Source organism: Procambarus clarkii, chromosome 43 (genome assembly GCF_040958095.1).
Source record: "Procambarus clarkii isolate CNS0578487 chromosome 43, FALCON_Pclarkii_2.0, whole genome shotgun sequence".
Classification (NCBI taxonomy): domain Eukaryota; kingdom Metazoa; phylum Arthropoda; class Malacostraca; order Decapoda; family Cambaridae; genus Procambarus; species Procambarus clarkii.
In genome coordinates, this window is record NC_091192.1 from 5833354 (window position 1) to 5859868 (window position 26515).

The following is a 26515-nucleotide window of genomic DNA, read 5'->3' on the forward strand; positions in this document are numbered from 1 at the left end:
CACTAACACACACGTCACAACAACTGTCACTAACACACACGTCACAACAACTGTCACTAACACACACGTCACAACAACTGTCACTAACACACACGTCACAACAACTGTCACTAACACACACGTCACAACAACTGTCACTAACACACAGGTCACAACAACTGTCACTAACACACAGGTCACAACAACTGTCACTAACACACACGTCACAACAACTGTCACTAACACACAGGTCACAACAACTGTCACTAACACACACGTCACAACAACTGTCACTAACACACACGTCACAACAACTGTCACTAACACACAGGTCACAACAACTGTCACTAACACACACGTCACAACAACTGTCACTAACACACACGTCACAACAACTGTCACTAACACACACGTCACAACAACTGTCACTAACACACACGTCACAACAACTGTCACTAACATGCAGGCGGCAATACAACCACAAAGTCAACTTCGCAACTCAATATCCAGTTTTTCGTTTACAAATAAAAATCAAAACAAGTATATAACCTGACCAAGAAAAGTCCTGTAACTCCTGACTTCAATTCCGTGTTTTCTACAAATATAAAACATGAGCCATAAAACAGAGTAAATGTTTGGAAAACTCATTAGCGGGTCTCAGTTATCGTAACTTCAGAATAAATGGGTCAAAACAGTTTTACAGTGAGATTTTATCTCACAAGTGAGAGAAATGTGAGGCGAATTCAATCAGGTTTGGAGGAGCACGTATACGCGTGCGCGCGCGCGCGTGTGTGTGTGTGTGTGTAATTACCTAAGTGTAATTACCTAAGTGTAGTTACAGGATGAGAGCTACGCTCGTGGTGTCCCGTCTTCCCAGCACTCTTTGTCATATAACGCTTATCGCTGTGTGTGTGTGTGTGTGTGTGTGTGTGTGTGTGTGTGTGTGTGTGTGTGTGTGTGTGTGTGTGTGTGTGTGTGTGTGTACTCACCTAGTTGTGTTTGCGGGGGTTGAGCTCTGGCTCTTTGGTCCCGCCTCTCAACCGTCAATCAACAGGTGTACAGATTCATGAGCCTATCGGGCTCTGTCATATCTACACTTGAAACTGTGTATGGAGTCAGCCTCCACCACATCACTTCCTAATGCATTCCATTTGTCAACCACTCTGACACTAAAAAAGTTCTTTCTAATATCTCTGTGGCTCATTTGGGCACTCAGTTTCCACCTGTGTCCCCTTGTGCGTGTTCCCCTTGTGTTAAATAGACTGTCTTTATCTACCCTATCAATCCCCTTCAGAATCTTGAATGTGGTGATCATGTCCCCCCTAACTCTTCTGTCTTCCAGCGAAGTGAGGTTTAATTCCCGTAGTCTCTCCTCGTAGCTCATACCTCTCAGCTCGGGTACTAGTCTGGTGGCAAACCTTTGAACCTTTTCCAGTTTAGTCTTATCCTTGACTAGATATGGACTCCATGCTGGGGCTGCATACTCCAGGATTGGCCTGACATATGTGGTATACAAAGTTCTGAATGATTCTTTACACAAGTTTCTGAATGCCGTTCGTGTGTGTGTGTGTGTGTGTGTGTGTGTGTGTGTGTGTGTGTGTGTGTGTGTGTGTGTGTGTGTGTGTGTGTGTGTGTACTCACCTAGTTGTACTCACCTAGTTGTGTCTGCAGGATCGAGCATTGACTCTTGGATCCCGCCTTTCGAGCATCGGTTGTTTACAGCAATGACTCCTGTCCTATTTCCCTATCATACCTGGTTTTAAAATTATGAATAGTATTTGCTTCCACAACCTGTTCCTGAAGTGCATTCCATTTCCCCACTACTCTCACGCTAAAAGAAAACTTCCTAACATCTCTGTGACTCATCTGAGTTTCAAGCTTCCATCCATGTCCTCTCGTTCTGTTACTATTCCGTGTGAACATTTCGTCTATGTCCACTCTGTCAATTCCTCTGAGTATCTTATACGTTCCTATCATGTCCCCCCTCTCCCTTCTTCTTTCTAGTGTCGTAAGGCACAATTCCCTCAGGCGCTCTTCATACCCCATCCCTCGTAGCTCTGGGACGAGTCTCGTTGCAAACCTCTGAACCTTTTCCAGTTTCATTATATGTTTCTTCAGATGGGGACTCCATGATGAGGCGGCATACTCTAAGACTGGCCTTACGTAGGCAGTGTAAAGCGCCCTAAATGCCTCCTTACTTAGGTTTCTGAATGATGTTCTAACTTTTGCCAGTGTAGAGTACGCTGCTGTCGTTATCCTATTAATATGTGCCTCAGGAGATAGATTAGGTGTTACGTCCACCCCCAGGTCTCTTTCACGCGTCGTTACAGGTAGGCTGTTCCCCTTCATTGTGTACTGTCCCTTTGGTCTCCTATCTCCTAGTCCCATTTCCATAACTTTACATTTGCTCGTGTTGAATTCTAGTAGCCATTTCTCTGACCATCTCTGCAATCTGTTCAGGTCCTCTTGGAGGATCCTGCAATCCTCATCTGTCACAACTCTTCTCATCAACTTTGCATCATCCGCAAACATCGACATGTAGGACTCTACGCCTGTAAACATGTCGTTAACATATACAAGAAATAGAATTGGTCCCAGCACCGATCCTTGTGGTACTCCACTTGTTACTGTTCGCCAGTCCGACTTCTCGCCCCTTACCGTAACTCTTTGGCTCCTTCCTGTTAGGTAGTTCCTTATCCATTCTAGGACCTTTCCCCCCACCCCCGCCTGCCTCTCGAGCTTGAACAGCAGTCTCATGTGCGGTACTGTATCAAAGGCTTTTTGGCAGTCCAGAAATATGCAGTCTGCCCAACCATCTCTGTCCTGTCTTATCCTCGTTATTTTATCATAGAATTCCAGAAGGTTTGTTAGGCACGATTTCCCTGTCCAGAACCCATGTTGATGTTTGTTCACAAACCTAATGTTCTCCAGGTGTGCAACCAGTCGCAGCCTAATTATTCTTTCCAGTATTTTACAGGGGATGCTTGTCAGTGATACAGGTCTGTAGTTAAGTGCCTCCTCCCTATCTCCTTTCTTGAAGATCGGCACGACATTTGCCTTCTTCCAGCAACTGGGCAATTCTCCTGACATAAGTGACTCATTAAAGATCATTGCCAGAGGCACGCTGAGGGCCTGTGCTGCTTCTTTTAGTATCCACGGTGATACTTTGTCTGGTCCAACTGCTTTAGTTGCATCTAGAGTTGTCAACTGTTTCATTACCTCCTCTGCTGTCACCTCTATATCTGATAGTCTTTCATCTAGGGTAACCCCTTCCAACAATGGGAGCTGCTCAGGCTCGGTAGTGAACACTCCATGGAAACTGGCATTCAGTGCCTCGCAGATTTCCTTGTCACTTTCAGTATATGCCCCCTCTGTCTTCCTTAGTCTTGTCACTTGGTCGTTCACCGACATTTTTCTTCTTATATGACTGTGTAGTAACTTGGGTTGTTTTTTCGCTTTGATTGCAATATCGTTCTCATAGTCCCTTTCCGATGTTCGTCTTATGTTAATGTAATCGTTCCTAGCTCTGTTGTATCTGCTTCTGTTGTCCTCTGTTCTTTGTCTTCTGTACTTCCTCCACTCCCGTCTGCTGGCCATTTTTGCTTCCTGACACTGTCTATTAAACCATGGGTTATTATATTCCTTCTTATTTTTTCCCTTTACCGTTGGTATAAATCTCTCTTCGGCCTCCTGGCATTTCTGTATGACTAGGTCCATCATATCTTGGACTGTTTTTCCTCTAATTTCTTCCTCCCACTGCACTTCACCCAGATAGTCCCTTATCCTCATATAGTCCCCTTTCCTGTAGTCAGCTCTCCTTTCCCAGATCTCTTGTCCCATGGTCATAAGTTTGAATTCCATCATGTAGTCAAAGACTAGGACACAATGGTCACTGGCCCCTAGAGGTATTTCATGCTCTAAATTCTCGATATCTTCTACGTTCTGGGTGAAAATCAGGTCTAATAGGCTCGGTGCATCTCCTCCTCTTTCCCTTGTGTCTTCCTTCACATGTTGTGTCAGGAAATTCCTGTCTATAACATCTACTAATTTTGCTCCCCACGTTTCGTCCCCTCCATGGGGATTCCTTGATTCCCAATTTATCTCTCCATGATTTAGGTCCCCCATGATCAGCAGCTTCGCTCTCATTCTGTGGGCTAGTGTTGCTGCCTTCTGCAGTTCATCTATACATGCTTTGTTGTTGTCATCATACTCCTGCCTGGGTCTTCTACTGTTTGGTGGGGGATTGTAGATTACCAGGATCACAATCTTCCTCCCATCTACTGTCAGAGTTCCATGTATGAAGCTTGTGCACTCATTGGTAACTCGATTTCCCAGGTCTTCAAACTTCCATTTCCGCTTTATTAGGAGTGCTACTCCCCCTCCCTGTCTCTGTGTCCTCTCTTTTCGTATCACCTGGTACCCTTCCGGAAAGATTGCATCTGAGATCATGTCATTAATTTTAGTTTCCACAATTGCAACTATGTCAGGATCTGCTTCACTCACTCTTTCTTTTATCTCTTCTGCTTTATTAGATACCCCATCAGCATTGGTGTACCAAACCTTGAGATTCTTCATGGAAACTCTTGTACCAGAGTTCTCCCTTTCTCTGGGGGTCTGGGGGGATCTGGGGGATGTCTGGGGGGTGACTGGGGGCAGAGGGGATCTGGGGGATCTGGGGGGTGTCTGGGGGATGACTGGGGGCGGGGAGGGTCCGGGGGATGTCCGGGGGGATCCGGGGGGTGTCTGGGGGGGTCCGGGGGGTGTATGGGGGGTGAAAGAGTTCAGGAGGGGGGTGTTCAGAAAGAGTGCTTGGGGGGCTACTGGGGGCTGGGCTTCTAGGAAGGTAGGTAGGAGGGTCTGGGGTAGGGCCTGGGTAGGTAGGTCTGGAGTAGGAAGGGCATACTGGGTCTGAAGATTGGGGAGGGCATAGAGGGGTTGGGAGATAGCGTAAGGTTGGGAGACAGATAGAGGTTGAGAGGTTGGGAGGGGGAAGGATAGAGGGGGTGGGGGGGACCTCCCACCTCCCTCGCAAGGGTGGGGGGTCACATGGAAGGAGAGGGGATGAGGAGGGGTGAGGGCTGGGTAGGCTTTGGGTGTTGAGAGGATGAGGTCTGGGTGGGTTCTTGGGGTTGAGGGGATGAGGTCTGGATGGGTTTTGGGGGTTGAGGGGATGAGAGCTGGGTGGGTTTTGGGGGTTGAGGGGATGAGGGCTGGACGGGTTTTGGGGGCTGAGGTGATGAGGGGGTCCTTGGAATGTGGGATGAATTTGACTCCAGTGGGGTCAGAGGGGTCAAGGGATGTGCTGGGGAGATAAGTGTGTGTGTGTGTGTGTGTGTATGTGTGTATGTGTGTGTGTGTGTGTGTGTGTGTGTGTACTCACCTAATTGTACTCACCTAATTGTACTCACCTAATTGTGCTTGCGGGGGTTGAGCTTTGGCTCTTTGGTCCCGCCTCTCAACTGTCAATCAACTGGTGTACAGATTCCTGAGCCTACTGGGCTCTATCATACCTACATTTGAAACTGTGTATGGAGTCAGCCTCCACCACATCACTTCCTAGTGCATTCCATTTATTAAATACTCTGACACTGAAAAAATTCTTTCTAACGTCTCTGTGGCTCATCTGGGTACTAAGTTTCCACCTGTGTCCCCTTGTTCGTGTCCCACCCGTGCTGAAGAGTTTGTCTTTGTCCACCCTGTCAATTCCCCTGAGAATTTTGTAGGTGGTTATCATGTCTCCCCTTACTCTTCTGTTTTCCAGGGATGTGAGGTTCAGCTCCTTTAGCCTTTCCTCGTAGCTCAATCCTCTCAGTTCCGGGACGAGCCTGGTGGCATACCGCTGAATCTTCTCTAACTTTGTCTTGTGTTTAACTAGGTATGGACTCCAGGCTGGAGCTGCATACTCCAGGATTGGTCTTACATAAGTGGTATACAGGGTTCTGAAAGATTCCTTACACAAGTTTCTGAAGGCAGTTCTTATGTTGGCCAGTCTAGCATATGCCGCTGATGATATTCTTTTGATGTGGGCATCTGGGGACAGGTTCGGTGTGATATCAACCCCCAGATCCTTCTCTCTATTTGATTCTTGCAGGATTTCCCCTCCCAGATGATACCTTGTGTTCAGCCTCCTGCTCCCTTCGCCTAAATTCATCACCTTACACTTTCCAGAGTGTATGTGTGTTTGTGTGTGTGTGTGTGTGTGTGTGTGTGTGTGTGTGTGTGTGTGTGTGTGTGTGTGTGTGTGTGTGTGTGTGTGTGTGTGTGTGTGTGTACTCTTGTTGCACTCACCTTGTTGTGCTTGCTGGGGTTGAGCTCTGGCTCTTTGGTCCCGCCTCTCAACTGTCAACCAACTGGTGTACAGATTCTTGAGCCTACTGGGATCTATCATTTCTACATTTGAAACTGTATATGGAGTCAGCCAACCTAATCTAACTGAACCTAACCTAATCCAACCTAATCTAATCCAACCTAATCTAACCCAACCTAACCTAATCTAACCTATCCTCAGCTAAGATAACCTAACCTGTCCAAGCAATCCTAGGCCTGATATAATTTTATGACTGATAAAGTACACATGGAACAATAAAGCCTAAGAACATCAAAGTTTATGGTCTTAATTTTTTCTGTGCTCTATACAAAGCAATAGTACAAAATGTCACCATTGCTGGCACCATTGTACAACCACTCACCATTGCCCATTGGGTCAAATAGTTACTATAAGTATTATCACTTTAAGAAGGCGGGCTGGGTTACCTGGGACGACTCTGGCCTGGGTCCAAGGGGGTCCCCAAGGGTCGGTCCTGGCACCTCTGCTCTTCACAGTTTATATGAAACAGTTGCCCGAGGGAGTGAGCTCGTGCAGGCTAATGGTTGCAAATGTTTCAAAGCTAATGAGGAATGTAAAAACCGGGGAAGATTGAAAAAAAATTATAGTATCTATAGTTACATTGGCAAAATATAGGAGTGGGCAAACAAATGGTTGGTGGAATTTAATCCCCGAAAATGTAAGGTAATGAAGATGAAGAAGAGAGAAAGTCTCGAGACCAAGAGGTATCTACACCATAAGGAGATGACAACTGCACAAATTCGAAACATGAAAAAAAGATTTGGTAGTGGATATAATTCCGACTAACTAACACCAGAGGCACACATATACAGAGTAACATCAGCAGCATATGTGACGCTGGCAAACATTTAAATGTCTTTCAGAAACCCAAATCAAGACTTCTTGAAGGCACTCTACATATCCTACGTTAGATCTGCAGCAAGATATGTAACACCGGACTGGAACACTAGTCTTGTGAAATATATACACAAAAACATGCAAGAATAAAGGTATACAACAAGATTAGTGTCAAAACTGAGCTATGAGAATAGGGTAAAGGAACTAGATCTCTCAACTCTAGGGGAGAGAAGAATCATCAGGGATATGATCACTACATACAAGATACTGAGGGAAAAATCAACAAGGTGGGTAAGGATAACCTTCTTTCTGTAAAATTAATGAAGACATAAGTGGTGGCTGGAAATGTAAATGATCCGAAGGAATGTAAGTAAATACTGGAACCAGGTGAGAGTAGTCAATAAGTGGAATGCACTTAAGGAAGAAGTCGGGAGAGCCACCTCCACCCACAACTTCATGAAAATATTCGGCGAAGAATTTGAAATACAGAAAAGATCAAATTGCAGGTGGAGCGTAATGAGTTAAACGTCACTCCCCCGTAGACACGGATAGGTAAGCACCACAATTATTCAACCACCACCACCACCCTCCCGGGCCCGTCCCACCACCACCACCACCCTCCCAGGCCCGTCCCACCACCACCCTCCCGGGCCCGTCCCACCACCACCCTCCCGGGCCCGTCCCACCACCACCCTCCCGGGCCCGTCCAACCACCACCCCTCCCGGGCCCGTCCCACCACCACCCTCCCGGGCCCGTCCCACCACCACCCTCCCGGGCCCGTCCCACCACCACCCTCCCGGGCCCGTCCCACCACCACCCTCCCGGGCCCGTCCCACCACCACCCTCCCGGGCCCGTCCCACCACCACCCTCCCGGGCCCGTCCCACCACCACCCTCCCGGGCCCGTCCCACCACCACCACCACCCTCCCGGGCCTGTCCCACCACCCTCCCGGGCCCGTCCCACCACCACCACCACCCTCCCGGGCCCGTCCCACCACCACCACCCTCCCGGGCCCGTCCCACAACCACAACCACCCTCCCGGGCCCGTCCCACCACCACCCTCCCGGGTCCGTCCCACCACCACCCTCCCGGGCCCGTCCCCACCACCACCACCCTCCCGGGCCCGTCCCATCACCACCCTCCCGGGCCCGTCCCACCACCACCACCACCCTCCCGGGCCCGTCCCACCACCACCCTCCCGGGGCCGTCCCACCACCACCACCAACCTCCCGGGCCCGTCCCACCACCACCCTCCCGGGCCCGTCCCACCACCACCACCACCCTCCCGGGCCCGTCCCACCACCACCCTCCCGGGCCCGTCCCACCACCACCCTCCCGGGCCCGTCCCACCACCACCACCACCCTCCCGGGCCCGTCCCACCACCACCCTCCCGGGGCCGTCCCACCACCACCACCAACCTCCCGGGCCCGTCCCACCACCACCACCCTCCCGGGCCCGTCCCACCACCACCACCACCCTCCCGGGCCCGTCCCACCACCACCACCACCCTCCCGGGCCCGTCCCACCACCACCACCACCCTCCCGGGCCCGTCCCACCACCATCACCACCCTTCTGGGCCTTTCCCTCCACCACCCTCTTGGGCCCGTCCCACCACAACCACCACCCTCCCGGGCCCGTCCCACCACCACCACCACCCTCCCGGGCCCGTCCCACCACAACCACCACCCTCCCGGGCCCGTCCAACCACAACCACCACCCTCCCGGGCCCGTCCCACCACCACCACCCTCCCGGGCCCGTCCCACCACCACCACCACCCTCCCGGGCCCGTCCCACCACAACCACCACCCTCCCGGGCCCGTCCCACCACCACCCTCCCGGGGCCGTCCCACCACCACCACCACCCTCCCGGGCCCGTCCCACCACCACCCTCCCGGGCCCGTCCCACCACCACCCTCCCGGGCCCGTCCCACCACCACCCTCCCGGGCCCGTCCCACCACCACCACCACCCTCCCGGGCCTGTCCCACCACCCTCCCGGGCCCGTCCCACCACCACCACCCTCCAGGGCCCGTCCCACCACCACCACCACCCTCCCGGGCCCGTCCCACCACCACCACCCTCCCGGGCCCGTCCCACAACCACAACCACCCTCCCGGGCCCGTCCCACCACCACCCTCCCGGGTCCGTCCCACCACCACCCTCCCGGGCCCGTCCCACCACCACCACCCTCCCGGGCCCGTCCCACCACCATCACCACCCTCCCGGCCCGTCCCACCACCACCCTCCCGGGCCCGTCCCACCACCACCACCACCCTCCCGGGCCCGTCCCACCACCACCCTCCCGGGGCCGTCCCACCACCACCACCAACCTCCCGGGCCCGTCCCACCACCACCACCCTCCCGGGCCGTCCCACCACCACCACCACCCACCCGGGCCCGTCCCACCACCACCACCACCCTCCCGGGCCCGTCCCACCACCACCACCACCCTCCCGGGCCCGTCCCACCACCACCACCACCCTTCTGGGCCTTTCCCTCCACCACCCTCTTGGGCCCGTCCCACCACAACCACCACCCTCCCGGGCCCGTCCCACCACCACCACCACCCTCCCGGGCCCGTCCCACCACAACCACCACCCTCCCGGGCCCGTCCACCACAACCACCACCCTCCCGGGCCCGTCCCACCACCACCACCACCCTCCCGGGCCCGTCCCACCACCACCACCACCCTCCCGGGCCCGTCCCACCACAACCACCACCCTCCCGGGCCCGTCCCACCACAACCACCACCCTCCCGGGCCCGTCCCACCACCACCAACCCCCCCGGGCCCGTCCCACCACCACCACCACCCTCCCGGGCCCGTCCCACCACCACCACCACCCTCCCGGGCCCGTCTCACCACCACCACCACCCTCCCGGGCCCGTCCCACCACAACCACCACCCTCCCGGGCCCGTCCCACCACAACCACCACCCTCCCGGGCCCGTCCCACCACAACCACCACCCTCCTGGGCCCGTTCCACCACCACCACCCTCCCGGGCCCGTCCCACCACCACCACCACCCTCCCGGGCCCGTCCCACCACCACCACCACACTCCCGGGCCCGTCCCACCACCACCACCACCCTCCCGGGCCCGTCCCACCACCACCACCACACTCCCGGGCCCGTCCCACCACCACCACCACCCTCCCGGGCCCGTCCCACCACCACCACCACCCTCCCGGGCCCGTCCCACCACCACCACCACCCTCCCGGGCCCGTCCCACCACAACCACACCCTCCCGGGCCCGTCCCACCACCACCACCACCCTCCCGGGCCCGTCCCACCACAACCACCACCCTCCCGGGCCCGTCCAACCACAACCACCACCCTCCCGGGCCCGTCCCACCACCACCACCCTCCCGGGCCCGTCCCACCACCACCACCACCCTCCCGGGCCCGTCCCACCACAACCACCACCCTCCCGGGCCCGTCCCACCACAACCACCACCCTCCCGGGCCCGTCCCACCACCACCAAACCCCCCCGGGCCCGTCCCACCACCACCACCACCCTCCCGGGCCCGTCCCACCACCACCACCCTCCCGGGCCCGTCTCACCACCACCACCACCCTCCCGGGCCCGTCCCACCACAACCACCACCCTCCCGGGCCCGTCCCACCACAACCACCACCCTCCCGGGCCCGTCCCACCACAACCACCACCCTCCTGGGCCCGTTCCACCACCACCACCCTCCCGGGCCCGTCCCACCACCACCACCACCCTCCCGGGCCCGTCCCACCACCACCACCACACTCCCGGGCCCGTCCCACCACCACCACCACCCTCCCGGGCCCGTCCCACCACCACCACCACACTCCCGGGCCCGTCCCACCACCACCACCACCCTCCCGGGCCCGTCCCACCACCACCACCACCCTCCCGGGCCCGTCCCACCACCACCACCACCCTCCCGGGCCCGTCCCACCACCACCACCACCCTCCCGGGCCCGTCCCACCACCACCACCACCCTCCCGGGCCCGTCCCACCACCACCACCACCCTCCCGGGCCCGTCCCACCACCACCCTCCCGGGCCCGTCCCACCACCACCACCACCCTCCCGGGCCCGTCCCACCACCACCACTACACTCCCGGGCCCGTCCCACCACCACCACCACCCTCCCGGGCCCGTCCCACCACCACCACCACACTCCCGGGCCCGTCCCACCACCACCACCACCCTCCCGGGCCCGTCCCACCACCACCACCACCACCCTCCCGGGCCCGTCCCACCACCACCACCACCACCCTCCCGGGCCCGTCCCACCACCACCACCACCACCCTCCCGGGCCCGTCCCATCACCACAACCATCACGACCCGTCCACCAATCTACACAGAAGCCCCACAGTACAAGTCCAATATTCATGGAAAACAGAAGCACATGTATAGTGTTCACCTGTCATTCCCATGTCTCCCTCCCGGCTGCCACATTCACATGGCCTCACACACACACACACACACACACACACACACACACACACACACACACACACACACACACACACACACACACACACACACACACACACACACACACATTATGCATTAGGGGGTGATGTGGTGGAGGCTCACTCCATACACAGTTTCAAGTGTAGATATGACAGAGCCCGATAGGCTCAGGAATCTGTACACCTGTTGATTGACGGTTGAGAGGCGGGACCAAAGAGCCAGAGCTCAACCCCCGCAAACACAACTAGGTGAGTACAACTAGGTGAGTACACACACACACACACACACACACACACACACACACACACACACACACACACACACACACACACACACACGCACGCCCGCGCGCGCACACACACACACACACACACACACACACACACACACACACACACACACACACACACACACACACACACACACACACACACACACACACACACACACCTGTTGCACACAGGCAACAATAATCAAGCAAGAAAGAGAGGGGTGGGCAGACATCATATTTTTGGATTGCCAGAAAGCTTTTGACACAGTACCACACAAGAGGCTAGAGAAAAAGCTGGAGATGCAGGCTGGAGTGAAAGGGAAGGTACTCCATTGGATAAGGGAGTACCTAAGCAACAGAAGACAACGAGTCACTGTGAGGGGCGAGGCCTCAGATTGGCGTCTCCACTAGACGTCACCAGTAGGAGTCCCGCAGGGGATCAGTCCTTGGACCTATTCTGTTTCTGATATATGTAAACGATCTCCCAGAGGGTATAGTATCGTTCCTCTCAATGTTTGCTGATGATGCAAAAATTACGAGGAGGATTAAAACAGAGGATGATAGTAGTAGGCTACAAGATGACCTAGACAGACTGAATGCAAGGTCAAACAAATGGCTGCTAAAGTTCAACCCGAGTAAATGCAAAGTAATGAAACTAAGCCGTGGAAACAGGAAGCCAGACACAGGATACAGAATAGGAGATGAAGTACTTCATGAAACGGACTAGAAAGAAAGATCTAGGAGTTGATATCACACCAAACCTGTCTCCTGAAGGCCCACATAAAAAGAATTACGACTGCGGCATATGCGAGGCTGGCTAACATCAGAACAGCGTTCAGGAACCTGTGTAAGGAATTATTAAGAACCTTGTACACCACATATGTAAGACCAATCCTGGAGTATGCGGCCCCAGCATGGAGCCAGTACCTTGTCAAGCACAAGACGAAGCTGGAAAAAGTTCAGAAGAATGCCACTAGGCTAGTCCCAGAACTAAGAGGCATGAGTTACGAGGAAAGGCTGCGGGAAATTCAACTCACGACACTGGAAGACAGCAGAGTAAAGGGAGACATGATCACAACCTACAAAATTCTCAGGGGAATTGACAAGGTAGACAAGGATAGATTATTTAACACGGGTGGGACGCGAACAAGGGGACACAGGTGGAAACTGAGTACCAACATGACCCACAGAGACGTAGAAAGAACTTTTTCAGTGTCAGAGTAGTTAACAGATGGAATGTATTAGGCAGTGATGTGGTGGAGGCTGACTCCGTACACAGTTTCAAGTGTAGATATGATAGAGCCCAGTAGGCTCAGGAATCTGTACACCTGTTGATTGACGGTTGAGAGGCGGGACCAAAGAGCCAGAGCTCAACCCCTGCAAGCACAACTAGGTGAGTACACACACACACACTACGAAGTATATGAGAACTTCAGTAGCGTAATGAAGGAAACAACAGTCGCACAGTACTACACTATAGTCTACCACAGTACTACACTATAGTCTACCACAGTGCTACACTATAGTCTACCACAGTACTACACTATAGTCTACCACAGTGCTACACTATAGTCTACCACAGTACTACACTATAGTCCACCACAGTACTACACTATAGTCCACCACAGTACTACACTATAGTCCACCACAGTACTACACTATAGTCTACCACAGTACTACACTATAGTCCACCACAGTACTACACTATAGTCTACCACAGTACTACACTATAGTCTACCACAGTACTACACTATAGTCTACCACAGTACTACACTATAGTCTACCACAGTACTACACTATAGTCTACCACAGTACTACACTATAGTCTACCACAGTACTACACTATAGTCTACCACAGTACTACACTATAGTCTACCACACAGTGCTACACTATAGTCTACCACAGTACTACACTATAGTCTACCACAGTACTACACTATAGTCTACCACAGTACTACACTATAGTCCACCACACAGTGCTACACTATAGTCTACCACAGTACTACACTATAGTCTACCACAGTACTACACTATAGTCTACCACAGTACTACACTATAGTCTACCACAGTACTACACTATAGTCTACCACAGTACTACACTATAGTCTACCACAGTACTACACTATAGTCCACCACAGTACTACACTATAGTCTACCACAGTACTACACTATAGTCCACCACAGTACTACACTATAGTCCTACCACAGTACTACACTATAGTCCACCACAGTACTACACTATAGTCTACCACAGTACTACACTATAGTCTACCACAGTACTACACTATAGTCTACCACAGTACTACACTATAGTCTACCACAGTACTACACTATAGTCCACCACAGTACTACACTATAGTCTACCACAGTACTACACTATAGTCTACCACAGTACTACACTATAGTCTACCACAGTACTACACTATAGTCTACCACAGTACTACACTATAGTCCACCACAGTACTACACTATAGTCTACCACAGTACTACACTATAGTCTACCACAGTACTACACTATAGTCCACCACAGTACTACACTATAGTCTACCACAGTACTACACTATAGTCCACCACAGTACTACACTATAGTCTACCACAGTACTACACTATAGTCTACCACAGTACTACACTATAGTCCACCACAGTACTACACTATAGTCCACCACAGTACTACACTATAGTCTACCACAGTACTACACTATAGTCTACCACAGTACTACACTATAGTCTACCACAGTACTACACTATAGTCTACCACAGTACTACACTATAGTCCACCACAGTACTACACTATAGTCTACCACAGTACTACACTATAGTCTACCACAGTACTACACTATAGTCCACCACAGTACTACACTATAGTCTACCACAGTACTACACTATAGTCTACCACAGTACTACACTATAGTCTACCACAGTACTACACTATAGTCTACCACAGTACTACACTATAGTCTACCACAGTACTACACTATAGTCTACCACAGTACTACACTATAGTCTACCACAGTACTACACTATAGTCTACCACAGTGCTACACTATAGTCTACCACAGTACTACACTATAGTCTACCACAGTACTACACTATAGTCTACCACAGTGCTACACTATAGTCTACCACAGTACTACACTATAGTCTACCACAGTACTACACTATAGTCTACCACAGTACTACACTATAGTCTACCACAGTACTACACTATAGTCTACCACAGTACTACACTATAGTCCACCACACAGTGCTACACTATAGTCTACCACAGTACTACACTATAGTCTACCACAGTACTACACTATAGTCTACCACAGTACTACACTATAGTCTACCACAGTACTACACTATAGTCTACCACAGTACTACACTATAGGCCACCACAGTACTACACTATAGTCCACCACAGTACTACACTATAGTCTACCACAGTACTACACTATAGGCCACCACAGTACTACACTATAGTCCACCACAGTACTACACTATAGTCTACCACAGTACTACACTATAGGCCACCACAGTACTACACTATAGTCTACCACAGTACTACACTATAGGCCACCACAGTACTACACTATAGTCCACCACAGTACTACACTATAGTCTACCACAGTACTACACTATAGGCCACCACAGTACTACACTATAGTCCACCACAGTACTACACTATAGTCTACCACAGTACTACACTATAGGCCACCACAGTACTACACTATAGTCTACCACAGTACTACACTATAGTCCACCACAGTACTACACTATAGTCCACCACAGTACTACACTATAGTCTACCACAGTACTACACTATAGTCTACCACAGTGCTACACTATAGTCACCACAGTACTACACTATAGTCTACCACAGTACTACACTATAGTCCACCACAGTACTACACTCATAGTCACCACAGCTTACTACACTGACTAGGATACCCACAGTAACTACCACTATAGTCTTACTATAGTACTACCACTATAGGTCCTAACAGTACTACACTATAGTCTACATAGTCCCCACTACACTATTAGTCCACCACAGTACTACACTATAGTCTACACAGTACTACCCTATAGTCCACCACAGTACTACACTATAGTTTAACACAGTACCCACTATCGTCACCTACAGTACTACACTATAGTCTACACAGTATAAACTAAGCTACCATAGTATACACTATAGGTCTACACAGTATATACACTTATAGTCTCCACAGTTACTACACTATTAGTCTACCACCGTGCTACACTATAGTCCACCACAGTGCTACACTATACCTACCACAGTTACTACACTCTAGTCTACACAGTACTAAACTATAGTCTACCACAGACTACACTATAGTCTACCACAGTCTACACTATAGTCTACCACAGTACTACACTATAGTTACCAAAGTACTACACTATGTCTTACCACAGCTACTACACTATAGTCTACACAGTACTACACTATAGTCTACCACAGTACTACACTATAGTCTACCACAGTACTACACTATAGTCTACCACAGTACTACACTATAGTCTACCACAGTACTACACTATAGTCTACCACAGTACTACACTATAGTCCTACCACAGTACTACACTATAGTCCTACCACAGTACTACACTATAGTCCACCACAGTACTACACTATAGTCTACCACAGTACTACACTATAGTCCACCACAGTACTACACTATAGTCTACCACAGTACTACACTATAGTCCTACCACAGTACTACACTATAGTCTACCACAGTACTACACTATAGTCCTACCACAGTACTACACTATAGTCTACCACAGTACTACACTATAGTCCTACCACAGTACTACACTATAGTCTACCACAGTACTACACTATAGTCTACCACAGTACTACACTATAGTCTACCACAGTACTACACTATAGTCTACCACAGTACTACACTATAGTCCACCACAGTACTACACTATAGTCTACCACAGTACTACACTATAGTCTACCACAGTACTACACTATAGTCTACCACAGTACTACACTATAGTCTACCACAGTACTACACTATAGTCCTACCACAGTACTACACTATAGTCTACCACAGTACTACACTATAGTCTACCACAGTACTACACTATAGTCCACCACAGTACTACACTATAGTCTACCACAGTACTACACTATAGTCTACCACAGTACTACACTATAGTCTACCACAGTACTACACTATAGTCCTACCACAGTACTACACTATAGTCTACCACAGTACTACACTATAGTCCTACCACAGTACTACACTATAGTCTACCACAGTACTACACTATAGTCTACCACAGTACTACACTATAGTCCACCACAGTACTACACTATAGTCTACCACAGTACTACACTATAGTCCTACCACAGTACTACACTATAGTCTACCACAGTACTACACTATAGTCCTACCACAGTACTACACTATAGTCTACCACAGTACTACACTATAGTCTACCACAGTACTACACTATAGTCTACCACAGTGCTACACTATAGTCTACCACAGTACTACACTATAGTCTACCACAGTACTACACTATAGTCTACCACAGTACTACACTATAGTCTACCACAGTACTACACTATAGTCTACCACAGTACTACACTATAGTCTACCACAGTACTACACTATAGTCTACCACAGTGCTACACTATAGTCCACCACAGTACTACACTATAGTCCACCACAGTACTACACTATAGTCTACCACAGTACTACACTATAGTCTACCACAGTACTACACTATAGTCTACCACAGTACTACACTATAGTCTACCACAGTACTACACTATAGTCTACCACAGTACTACACTATAGTCTACCACAGTACTACACTATAGTCTACCACAGTACTACACTATAGTCTACCACAGTACTACACTATAGTCTACCACAGTACTACACTATAGTCCACCACAGTACTACACTATAGTCTACCACAGTACTACACTATAGTCTACCACAGTACTACACTATAGTCTACCACAGTACTACACTATAGTCTACCACAGTACTACACTATAGTCCACCACAGTACTACACTATAGTCCACCACAGTACTACACTATAGTCTACCACAGTACTACACTATAGTCCACCACAGTACTACACTATAGTCTACCACAGTACTACACTATAGTCCACCACAGTACTACACTATAGTCTACCACAGTACTACACTATAGTCCACCACAGTACTACACTATAGTCTACCACAGTACTACACTATAGTCTACCACAGTACTACACTATAGTCTACCACAGTACTACACTATAGTCTACCACAGTACTACACTATAGTCCACCACAGTACTACACTATAGTCTACCACAGTACTACACTATAGTCCACCACAGTACTACACTATAGTCTACCACAGTACTACACTATAGTCCACCACAGTACTACACTATAGTCTACCACAGTACTACACTATAGTCTACCATAGTACTACACTATAGTCTACCACAGTACTACACTATAGTCTACCACAGTACTACACTATAGTCTACCACAGTGCTACACTATAGTCCACCACAGTGCTACACTATAGTCTACCACAGTACTACACTATAGTCTACCACAGTACTACACTATAGTCTACCACAGTACTACACTATAGTCTACCACAGTACTACACTATAGTCTACCACAGTACTACACTATAGTCTACCACAGTACTACACTATAGTCTACCACAGTACTACACTATAGTCTACCACAGTACTACACTATAGTCTACCACAGTACTACACTATAGTCCACCACAGTACTACACTATAGTCTACCACAGTACTACACTATACTCTACCACAGTACTACACTATAGTCTACCACAGTACTACACTATAGTCCACCACAGTACTACACTATAGTCCACCACAGTACTACACTATAGTCTACCACAGTACTACACTATAGTCTACCACAGTGCTACACTATAGTCCACCACAGTACTACACTATAGTCTACCACAGTACTACACTATAGTCTACCACAGTACTACACTATAGTCTACCACAGTACTACACTATAGTCCACCACAGTACTACACTATAGTCCACCACAGTGCTACACTAGTCTACCACAGTACTACACTATAGTCCACCACAGTACTACACTATAGTCTACCACAGTACTACACTATAGTCCACCACAGTACTACACTATAGTCCACCACAGTGCTACACTATAGTCCACCACAGTGCTACACTATAGTCCACCACAGTACTACACTATAGTCCACCACAGTACTACACTATAGTCTACCACAGTACTACACTATAGTCCACCACAGTATTACACTATAGTCCACCACAGTGCTACACTATAGTCCACCACAGTGCTACACTATAGTCCACCACAGTACTACACTATAGTCCACCACAGTACTACACTATAGGCCACCACAGTACTACACTATAGTCCACCACAGTACTACACTATAGGCCACCACAGTACTACACTATAGGCCACCACAGTACAGGAAGATAGACAACACTTGAGAGAGAGAGAGAGAGTGGAGGGGGACTCACCTCCTCCTTGAGGGCGGGCCTGACGGAGTGGGCCAGCTTGGTCAGGTTCCTGGCGTGCTCCAGGTCCAGCTGGGCCCGCTTCTCGATGTAGGTCATCACGTCCTTGGAGTACTTACTCCACACCTTGGCCCGGTGGAGCGCGTACTCCACCCCTGTGGAGTGGACACAACCTTTCTTTAGCACGCTGGTGTGGGAGGGATAGTCACTGCTGGGATGGTATGGGAGGTACCAGGCTAGGAGGGTGAGGGACGGTCACTGTGGGATGGTATGGGTGGTACCAGGCTAGGAGGGTGAGGGACGGTCACTGCTGGGATGGTATGGGTGGTACCAGGCTAGGAGGGTAAGGGACGGTCACTGCTGGGATGGTATGGGTGGTACCAGGCTAGGAGAATGAGGGACGGTCACTGCTGGGATGGTATGGGAGGTACCAGGCTAGGAGGGTGAGGGACGGTCACTGCTGGGATGGTATGGGAGGTACCAGGCTAGGAGGGTGGTCACTGCTGGGATGGTATGGGAGGTACCAGGCTAAGAAAAGTTAAACAGGACACTTGCTAGGTATTGAATATACCTAGCAAGTGAGATTTCATAATATGTATATATTATATATATATATATATATATATATATATATATATATATATATATATATATATATATATATATATATATATATATATATAATCTTTAAAAAACTTAATTAAATAAAAGTAAAAGAAAGGGATAAATAAAGTTATATTACTAAAAGGGACATTATTCAGAAGTCACTAAGCTCCATGTCTGGTACGAAAATTTAAGTCAAAACACCATTTTGAGATTTGTCCCGACCATCTCCGTTAGTTGACACCCGTAAGCAAGGATAAATATCACAGAAACATAAAGTTGAAAACACGTTCAGGAACAAGAGCAGTTGGATGTCCCTAGCAGGTGGAAGAAGGCATAATAGTTGCAAGGGTGCAGGTGTGACGAACCTTGCTCATGGCGGTGGAGGAACTCGTCGATCTGTTGAGCGGTGAGGACCTCTGGCTCCTTGAGGCCGGCCTCCACACAGCCTCCATCACCCACCCCAGCAGCAGCCGCCCCGCTCGTGCTCTCAGCGTCGCTGCTCACCAGGTTCTCACACGACTGTCCGAACACTGAACACGTTAGTACAGCCTACCTTTATTGCGCGCTCCTACCCGTCAACCCCTCACTTGTCCCTCAGCCCCTCAGTTGCCCCTCAACCTCTGACTAGCCGCTCAGTTGTCCCTCAGCCCCTCAGTTGCCCCTCAACCTCTGACTAGCCGCTCAGTTGTCCCTCAGCCCCACCTGGTCCGTCTGCCCACCTCTCTTTATCAGCCCCCCCCCCCCCCACAGCCTCCATTGTCCTTGAGAAGCTAGTAGTTCATCAACTACTTCCAAACTCACAACCAACTGTTACCAATGTGGACAGCGTTACACATACAGCAGAGGGAGGAAAACGGTTAGAGAAAAAGAGCCTGATGTTATTGCAGTAGTGGAAACCAAACTAAGAGACATGATCTTTGATGTAATATTTTGAGGTTGATACCAGAAGAAAGGAAAAGAAGACACCGAAAGGGAGTTGCACTCCTATTAAAAAAAAAGTGGAAGTTTCACACACACGCTAGCTAAAGAAAACACAGATACTGTAATAATATCAAATAAAATATCAGGCTCAGTATTGAATGAATGTGCTGAAGAAATTAGCAACTTTTCAGTACATCACTTCAAGAAAACATATTGTTAATATACTTAGATTGTCAAACATTCTCCTAATATATAGTATCTGACTTATTAACATGAAATTATATAAACGTGACCATATTTTTGGTCAGAATCTGAACCCTTATCAAGATACTTCCTGTCCTCAGGCTAGGATCGTCCAAGCAGGGGGGAACTATCACGAAATTTGAATTTTCTCAAATATAAGGAAATATTAGGCCTAAGATAGGTTAGGTAACATGTTTAGTTTCTGTTGGTCATTGTTGAGACTTGTAAGTAAGTAAGTAACTATCAAAAGAAGGCACCAAACCGGGAAGGCTATGTAGCACCATCAAATGTGCGGGATAATCAGAGGGCGCTAAATATCACCTAGGATGCTAATACGAGAACAGAACGCATAATGCGAACGATATCAAAAGTATTCGAGTCACCAAGAAGACTATCGAGAGACAAGCGACCGCGGAGGACGGTCGGAAAACAAGACACACGCTTGTCCCGGAAGTCAGGACATTCAACAAGGATATGCACGACCGTAAGAGGGACAATGCAATTAGGACAATAAGGAGCAGGGCGGCGCTCCATCAAGTGACCATGAGTCAAGCGAGTATGGCCAATACACAACCTCGCCAGAGCCGTTTCCCATCGTTGGTTACGGTGGTAGGATGACGGCCATGAGGACACAACTTTTAAGAGAACGTAGTTTGTTATGAGTAACAGACGACCAACAAGCCTGCCAACAGGTAAGAATGGAGGAATGGATATCTGGGTAAAAGTCGGAATAAGAAATACCTTTACGAGAGATGGGATAAGAGCGGACAGCTTCCCTGGCGGCAGCATCCGCACGCTCCTTTAAAGAGACATGAATAGGGCTGGGAACCCAACAAAACTCAACCGACTTAAATTTACTGTGAACAAGAAACAGCCAATGCTGGATCTCGACAACTACTGGATGAACCGAATTAAAGGACCCGAGAGCCATGAGGGCACTACGAGAGTCAACAACAACTACAAAGGAAGATTGACAACGAGAGAGCAGGAGACTAAGAGCATAGAGAATAGCATAAAGCTCCGCTGTAAAGATGCTAGTCTCCGGAGGTAGGCGACACATATAAGTGCGATCAGGATAAACAACAGAGTAGCCAACACCGTTAGTAGACTTAGACCCATCGGTGAAGACGGAAACGGAATGGGAGTGAAAAGAAAAGTGCTCAAGGAAAAGACATTTTAGAACCGTAGGAGGGGTAAAAGCTTTAGGGATGCGGGTCGAGGATGTACAAAACTGCGGAAGGGGGACTCTCCACGGGAGCAAAGAAGGAACGAGCAAAGAGAGGAACTCTCTCTCTCTCGTCTCTCTCTCTCTCTCGTCTCTCTCTCTCTCTCTCTCTCTCTCTCTCTCTCTCTCACACTCTCACACTCTCACTCTCTCACTCTTTCACTCTCTCACTCTCTCTCTCTCTCTCTCTCTCTCTCTCTCTCTCTCTCTCTCTCTCTCTCAGTCTCACTCTCTCTCTCTCTCTCTCTCTCTCTCTCTCTCTCTCTCTCTCTCTCTCTCTCTCTCTCTCTCTCTCTCTCTCTCTCTCTCTCTCTCTCTCTCTCTCTCTATCTCTCTCTCTGAATGGAAGTATCAAGCAGTACTCAAGACGGAACAGCGCAAGTGATTTGAAGAGTACAACCATTGTGATGGGATCCCTGGATTTGAAAGTTCTCGTAATCCATCCTTTCAAATTTCTTGCTGACGCAATATTTGCTTGGTTATGCTCCCTATACATTAGTAGTAGGGTTGACACCGTACAGAGGAATTTTGTTTTTTGAGAGAAATTCCTCCATATGGCACAGGGTTTTCAGGTAAATTTAGAAATTCCCGTTTGTGAGTCAGGGGTTTTCAGGTAAATTTGGACAGTCACAGATTTGGAAGTAAGGAATTCTTATGAGAAAAATAATTTCTGAGACTTTAGAAGTTTGTTAAGAGTTCTTATGCTGAAAATAAGTTCATACAAGTTTGTTAAAGTTCTTATAGGAGAAATTCAAAATTCATGTTTATTGCACAGGGTTTTCAGGGTAAACTCTACGGACGTTTTGAACCGGTTTTCAAAACCTCATATTTTTCGTAGACCATTTTCAGAGAATATTGTCCGAGACGTTTTTGTTAAGGAAAACAGGCATCTTAGTCATTACTTTAAGTTTTATAACCATTTACGGCTGTTTCACCTGTAAAGACCAAAATTCGTCAGAGTCCATTTTCAGATCAATTTTCATTAGAGTCAAGTTTTATACCGAAAATTCATCAGAGTTCACTTTGTGCCCAAAATATTCAGAGTCCAGTTTTCTAACAATATTCGTCAGAGTCCATTTTCAACCCATTTTTCATCAGAGTCCATTTTATACCTAAATTTTGCCAGAGTCCACTTTGTGAGCAAAATTTGACAGAGTCCAGTTTTTACCCAAAAATGAACAGAGTCCACTTTGTGCCGAAATATTCAGCGTCCAGTTCATGATCGAAATTAATCAGAGTCCAATTGAAGACCCAAATTTGACAGAGACCACATTTTCGCTACTAGCAGTTCAATCCCCCTGAAATTTTAAACAGTCATATTTCAGTTGTAGTAAATAAGATCAAATCAGATACTGAGCTCCAGCTCTCGTCCCCCACCTTAGTTCTCTCTCGTATCTTTGTAAATAACCCATCAATTTCCCTAAAATTTTTACCCTCTGTATTTCAGACACAGTAAATAAGATCGGGGCAGTTTCCGATCTCTAGCTCTTGTCCTCTTGTCCTCTGTCCAAGTGCACTCCTGTAAATTCACTACTATCAGTCCAAATCCCCCAGAGATTTAAACACCCAACTACATTTTCAGACATAGTAAATAAAAACCAGTTCAGTTACCGAGTTTCAACTCTTGTTCCCCGCTTAGCTCATTTTGTACAAGTTCTTTATTATCCAACTAAATTACCTGGAGATTTAAGATCACCTTACTTCTAACGTAGTAAAATTAATCAGGACATTAGCCAAGCTCCATTTCCTCTGTCTTAGATCATTGAACATAAATATATCCGATCAAGCCCCTCTCCAGCCCAACTCTTTATCAGAGTAATCACCTTACCCTTTCCCTCCCTTACCTTCTCATCCCCAACGTATCCAAACCTTCAATAATCATACTGTATTTGCATATTTTCTCTATATTCAGATGTGTTCTTCACATTTTTTCCATGTTTTCTGTGTTCACTCTATGTTCCACAAATGTTCACAGCATGCTCAGTTCATATTTTTTCACCTGTTTTTCTCAATTTTTCTGTTTCTACCATTTTCCCCGTATGTTCACTATGTTCTTTGTCATGTTTTCATGTACATCATATGTTCTCTGTATAACTTTTATACTCAGTATTCATGCTTTCAATGTTCTTAGCTTGTTCTTCACATGTTCAGTGTTCATTCTTTGTATTCCCTGTTTCTTATCATGTTTTCATATTCTCTGTAAGTTCATATTCCCTGCATGTTCACTTTATTCATCAACTTTTTCTTACATGTTTTCTGTGTTCACCGTATGTTCACTGTCTTCATTCCCTTACTTAACCTCAATTTTTTATGTTCTTTGTTTCTTTAAACCAATTTGTTTCTTCCATTCACTAACTAGTTCTTTGTCAAATATTATCATCGGCAATACAGTTTCCTCAACAATTTTAGTCACCCAGTTTTATTTGCAAAACTATGTCAGTAATTCTCGTAGTCAACTTAATAGTTCTACCAACCCTGTTCTTAAACAAATCTACACTTTATTCAGTTCCAAATTTACAAAGACAAACTTTTCTTGTAACGTTCCTTAACTAAAAATCTTTCGCCAATCAACTAAAACATAGTCACTTTCGTCATTTCTCAACTAAACTTATTATCCAATCAACCGAAAATAGCCAGGATTAATCTCATTCAACACCGTTCTTAACTTAAAACAACCTTTCTCTTGGCTAAAAATTGTCAAAGGAATCTTTCCAACACTGTTCATAACTAATTTTATCCATCGTCATTCAACTAAAAAATAATAACTTTCATCATTTCTTAACTAAACTTATTCCATAGTCAACAGAAAATATCCGTGTTCGTCGTGTTTCATTGTCATTTCTTATCTAAAAAATTATCCACCAATCATCAGAAAAGTCATGTTAATCATGTTTTCTCTTTTTGCTTAACTAAAAGTATTCATCAGTTAACTAAAAAATAGTTACTTCATCATGTTTCCCTGTCATTTCTTAACTGAAATATCACTTCTCTCATCTGAAATTGTCATGTGTAGCCTCTTTCCAACACTGTTCTTAACTAAAGTAACCTTTCACTTCGCTAAAATAGTCATGCGAACAAGCCTGAATGGTCCCCAGTACTATATGCGAATGAAAATAGTCATATTCATCATTGTTCCTAACTAAAATTATATGTCGTTAAGTAAGAAATATAGTCAAAGACACTCTTCGAGACATCAAGGACTTACTCAAAGACATCAAAGTTGCACACAAAGACATCCTTTAAGACTTCAAAGACACCTCTCGAGGCATAGAAGTTATTCTTTAAGACAACAAAGTCATTCTCAGAGTCATCAAAAGTTATTCTCAGTCACCTTTGTTATTCAAAGAAGCCTTCTGAGACATCCTCGTTCAACAAAAACTGTCCTCAGAGCCATCAAAAAATTAAATACAGTCATCAAAGTTATTCTCTAAGTATCTTTTCGTTCATCAGAGAAGCTTTCTAAGACATCTTTGTTCATAAAAGTTGTTCTCTAAGACATCAATCTTGTTCTCTAAGACATCAAAGATGTTCTCTAAATCATAAAAGTTAATCTCTAAGTCACCTTCGTTCATTAGAGAAACTTTCTAATCCATCTTCGTTGATCAAAGTTATTCTCAGAGTCATCAAAGTGATCTCTAATTCACCTTCGTTCTCCAAAAGTTGTTCTCTAAGACACCTTCGTTCATCAAAGAAACTCTCCTTCTTCCATCATGTTATTCTTTAAGACATCTTCAGTCATAAAATTTCTCTCCAAAATGTAACTAGTTCAGCTTTTCATACCAAACCTGCACTTCTGTTAAAATATATTTTCTTAGTCACTTTATCCTAAAACTGTTTCTCTGAACTACACTGCTCAAACCTACGTAACCTATCCTCTCCACCCAATGTTACTTAGTTAACGTAACGTTCCTAAACCTAACTTTACCTATCCTAACATAACTTACCTTACCTATCTTACCTAACCTAACCTAACTTATCCTGCTTAACCTCACTTACCTACATTACCTAACTTAACCTGCTTAACCTAACTTTACCTATCCTAACTAAACTTACCTTACCTATCTTACCTAACTTAACCTGCATAA

At 47.7% G+C, this 26515-nt stretch overlaps 1 protein-coding gene across 8 annotated transcripts in view; it reads right to left on the minus strand.

The window, feature by feature from the left end:
• The window catches only part of LOC123756005 (rho GTPase-activating protein 45), a 975988-nt gene that overhangs the window by 132966 nt on the left and 816507 nt on the right, over positions 1 to 26515 (minus strand). For all 8 annotated transcript variants that reach the window (XR_011221956.1, XM_069300005.1, XM_069300006.1 and 5 more), the window contains 2 exons: positions 20407 to 20560; positions 19439 to 19590 (listed from right to left, as the gene is read on the minus strand). Coding sequence is in view for 7 of the 8 variants with exons in the window: in XM_069300005.1 (XP_069156106.1) it covers positions 19439 to 19590; positions 20407 to 20560 (306 nt within the window). In the remaining variant the exon portion in view is untranslated. The remainder of the gene's footprint in view (positions 1 to 19438; positions 19591 to 20406; positions 20561 to 26515) is intronic.